General features: G+C 27.8%; 1 protein-coding gene across 1 annotated transcript in view; it reads right to left on the bottom strand.

Annotated features, from left to right (window-relative positions):
- Window positions 1-3,308, bottom strand: part of LOAG_16452 (inverted formin-2) — a gene marked incomplete at its 5' end in the record, with an annotated part of 10,569 nt that extends 7,261 nt beyond the window's left edge. The window contains 6 exons of the mRNA XM_020449104.1: window positions 88-276; window positions 1,027-1,120; window positions 1,465-1,596; window positions 2,398-2,534; window positions 2,664-2,770; window positions 3,238-3,308. Of these exons, the coding sequence (XP_020307417.1) occupies window positions 88-276; window positions 1,027-1,120; window positions 1,465-1,596; window positions 2,398-2,534; window positions 2,664-2,770; window positions 3,238-3,308 (730 nt within the window). The remainder of the gene's footprint in view (window positions 1-87; window positions 277-1,026; window positions 1,121-1,464; window positions 1,597-2,397; window positions 2,535-2,663; window positions 2,771-3,237) is intronic.
- Between the last annotated feature and the right edge of the window lie 862 nt (window positions 3,309-4,170).

Consider the following 4,170-nt stretch of genomic DNA (forward strand, 5'->3'; position numbering starts at 1 on the left):
AATTAACCTTTTCAACGGGTATTTTGGTCCATTTGGATTTTGTTTCATTTGTGATCCAGCTTTAGGCATAGCTTTCGGTTTCAATACTTTCGGTATGTCTAGTTTTTTCTTTTGATAACAATCTAGACTCTTTGGCATTTAGTTGAAGCGGTGGAGGAGGTGGCGGTCCACCGGAGGTTTCTGATGATGGTGGTGGAGGTGGAGGAGGTGGTGGTGGTGGAGCTGGTGAAGATGATGGAACTACGGTTGGTAAAGCTACACCAAGTATGGAAGTTGCTAGAAAAATCAAATTTCATCAAGTTTACATTTGTAAATAAGAAGCTAAATAAGAAGGTTAATTAGCATAAACAAGGTTAATTACCTCTCCCTGATCTCTGATAATATTTAAAAGACAAATTACAAATTTTTAACTTATTTTACTATGAGATAAGAATGATTAATTTCTTCGCAAATATTACTCTTAACAATATCTTTCTTTTTTTTGAAAATATTTTTGCAAAGAAAAAAAATTATTTTAAAAATAGACGAATGGAAGGGAGTAAAGAAACTATATGCATATGAAAATTTTAATCTGAAATTCCGAAATTTTCCCGTATAAATCCCTAGAAGCAATTAAATTAAATTAGGTGCTTTTAATATCAAAAGCCTCCTCCAGTAATGACATTCACCTTAATTGTCGTGATGCTAATTCAACAGGAGAAAGATGCTAATTGCATTAATTGTATAAGACATTACTTGAATCTTAAAAAATTCAAATAATACCTTAAGACATGCATAATTATTATCTGATCATTCATTACAATAATTCCAATGCATACCAAAAAGTAATTTGGTCTTTTGCCTATCCATAAAATCATATGATATTAGTTGTCATCAAATTTAGTTTTCTTAGTTGTTAAGCATAAAATTCATTTCTTAGCTGAAAAAATGCTAGGAATTCAATTTTTCAAAAAAAAAAAGAACCAAAGAATTTTATTTTGTGGAAAGTTGAAACAACAAATAAATTAAAATATAAATATTACATACCTTGAATGAGTTCATCCTCTTTGTCCTTAACCTTTCTTTCTATCTTCTGATTGCCAGTTCCAATCGCCATTCCCATTATCATTTCAGCATCATTCTTCAAAAACAATACCTTTTCTTATCACTTAATAATATTCGTCAAGCATGAATTCGTTCTATTTTAAATACTAACAACAATATTTCATCCATTTCTTTTTTTCTCTATGGAATACGTATAATAACTTGATAACTTGATAAAATATCAATGTTGCTAACCAATGTATAATAAGAACTAACATTAGATCAAGTTACAAACATAATTGGATTCGTAGGTTAATGAGTTAAAATTTTAAAATAAACAATTAGAATTTCAATTATTCAATTTAAAATTATCACTATATCAGTAATTATATATCAGTGCTGTTTAATAATATCTAAATGTATAAGAATTAAGAAATTTACCGGATTACATTTGAGCAATAATGCCTCGATCAATTGCTCAAGATTACTAAGATTCACTGAATCAGTTTTATCTTTTAACAAATTTATCAGCTGTACAAGAGCATTATCCTTATAACATGAATCATCCAAGCTCTGAAATATTTTTGTATCCTAACAGATGAGTAAAAATTACATGATATTACTGGAAAAATGAAGCTTTCTGTTTCCGCAAATATCGAAATACCGTAATCTCATTAGGAATTTTTTTTATAAATTTATGATTGAAAATTGTTTCTGACAAACAATTAAATGAACTAAAAATGGTAAAGGGATTGGATTGGAAGAAGTTAGCATAAAAATTAGTTGATTTTAGTAAATGAAAGTAAACTTTTCGCCTCACTTTAGTTATTTTTTCAAATTAGAATTATCAGTTATCAGTTATCAGTTATCATAAGTTGATAAAATATCGTTTGAAAAATTGATGAAGAATAGAGTAATTGTTGGAATGAAAAAAAAAATGAAAATTTGAAATTTTAAGGAACATATTAATGTATATAGAATTTAATAATTTGATCTTGGCAACATTATTTAATGATATGTTACTCTTTGAATTTAATTACTTACCTTATATCATCATAAACTAGTAGAATTATTTTTAACATTACTTTAACCTATGAACTTTTCATAAGAGAAAAAAAAGACTTTCCACCATTTGTCCGTAAATTAATTCCATTTTGTTTAAACTATTTCACACTTTAATAAACTTATCAATTCAGATTCAAATTATTCCCTCAATTTTTTCAAATATGAATAGCCTACATTTGATTATTAGAATTTTCCTTTTTTTACATTTAATTAATTTAGGAAATATTTATAAAGTTTATTGTTAATTTATTTTTTTTTACCTGCCAGATTTGTAACTTTCTTTGAATAATTAACGTAATTATAACATACAGATACACTGTTATTCCAGGTTGGCGATGATTGAACCGTTTCCACAGAAGCCATTCGATATTCGTCCTCTTCTTCTTCTTCACTTTCTTCAGTGAATGAATTTAAATCTTCAACTTCTGTAATGGATGATGATCGACCTATAAATAAATGTTTCATATTTTTAATTTTTAAAATTTGAATTATTTGGAGGAGAAAAAAAATGATGAACTCTTCATTCTTTAATGAAAGCTAACTTTTTTTTTGAAAGGATTGAACATTTTCATCACCTATTATGCATGTGTCACCATTTTGGTGATGTCCCGTTTGCCAATACTCAATTTGTTCGCTTATTTCACGATCAAATTCACCAAATGTTCCACTATTCAAGAGTGCTCTGAAAAATGTTCGCAATTATTTTTTCTTTTTAAAATTTTATTAAAACTGACGTAATAAAATAATGGTTGTTATACTGTCAATCTTTAATCTTATCTTTTTAAGTTATTTTGTAGTAAGATCACAAACATTCTAATCAGTAAACCTATCCTAGAAAATAATTTCATCGGTTAGGGATTGTTTTTTTTTCCAAAGCTATCTCTAAGGTGTGATGTAGCACTGATGAATCGGATTATCCTCAAGTGATAAAATGATTAGCTAATGATTAGTATAGAAGTACAAGTATAGCTTGTAATCTCATTAAAAAAAAAAAGAAACAATTAAACGAAGCAAATAGTTTCTGATCTTTTTTGAGCTATCGTATTGAAAACAGTTTATCATAAGTAAATAATAAGTTCATGGAGAAATATTGCATTGAATTTGAAGATGAAAAGGGAAAAGAAGGAGAAGGCGAAAAAAAAAGTAAACAGAACGTCTGTTTCGGGATGAAATGATTTTTGATCTTGCGTGAACTTCCAAATATCGAATGCACAATTCATCATTCAACCCTAATCTCGTGACCTAATTTTCCGTTCAAAAACTTCACCATATCAATTACAAAGCTCAGAACTGCTCGTTTAGTTTATGTAATCAATAATCATCTTATTAGTTCTATTTCAATTGATCATTTCAGATCAAATTTAACAGCTTTGAAACTTTGGACAAATAATTCATCTGCTACATAATATTCATTTCAATACAATAGTAATTGTGATAACTGCTTGTGAAAGTTTATTCAAGCAATAAAGTAAGAGAAGCTTTATGATAAGCTTATAAAAGTGCTAATGAAGTTCATTAATTTCTTGCTTTCTCAGTACTTTCATTTCAATTAGCAAAATTTTCCTATCAGAATTTTAAATTTATTTGGTCAAATAAAAAATTTTATTTCAAGCTTATTAAATACACGTCTTGTACGATTGTAATACAGATTTCTTTGAGAAATGAACGTTAAATCTGTTTTCATATTCAACAACGAAAGTTTCCCGATGAGATTTTCTATCGGGATAGGACCGAATATTGACCACTAAAGGAAAGACCTGTGATACGACATGAACTTCTTTCTGCATTCCTTCAAAATATTTTAGTTTAACGGAGTCGTCCTTTAATTAATTGTAATTAGACTTTCATCATTAATCTTCTACGAAATTCATTTTGTGATAAAATTAAAGCAAATATACCATTCCTTTATATTTTATAATTCGGGACATCCATAGGCCTTATAATTCCTTGTACAACAAGTCTCGAATCATGTAAATACAACGAGCCAAGACAAATAAAAGATAAACAAAACTTTTATAGCTCTCACTTCTAGACTTTTTTCTATAATCCCAAAAGAAGTTGACTTTCATTGGCACTTTTTTT

The sequence above is a fragment of the Loa loa genome, assembly GCF_000183805.2.
Source record: "Loa loa unplaced genomic scaffold supercont3.4, whole genome shotgun sequence".
Lineage (NCBI taxonomy): Eukaryota > Metazoa > Nematoda > Chromadorea > Rhabditida > Onchocercidae > Loa > Loa loa.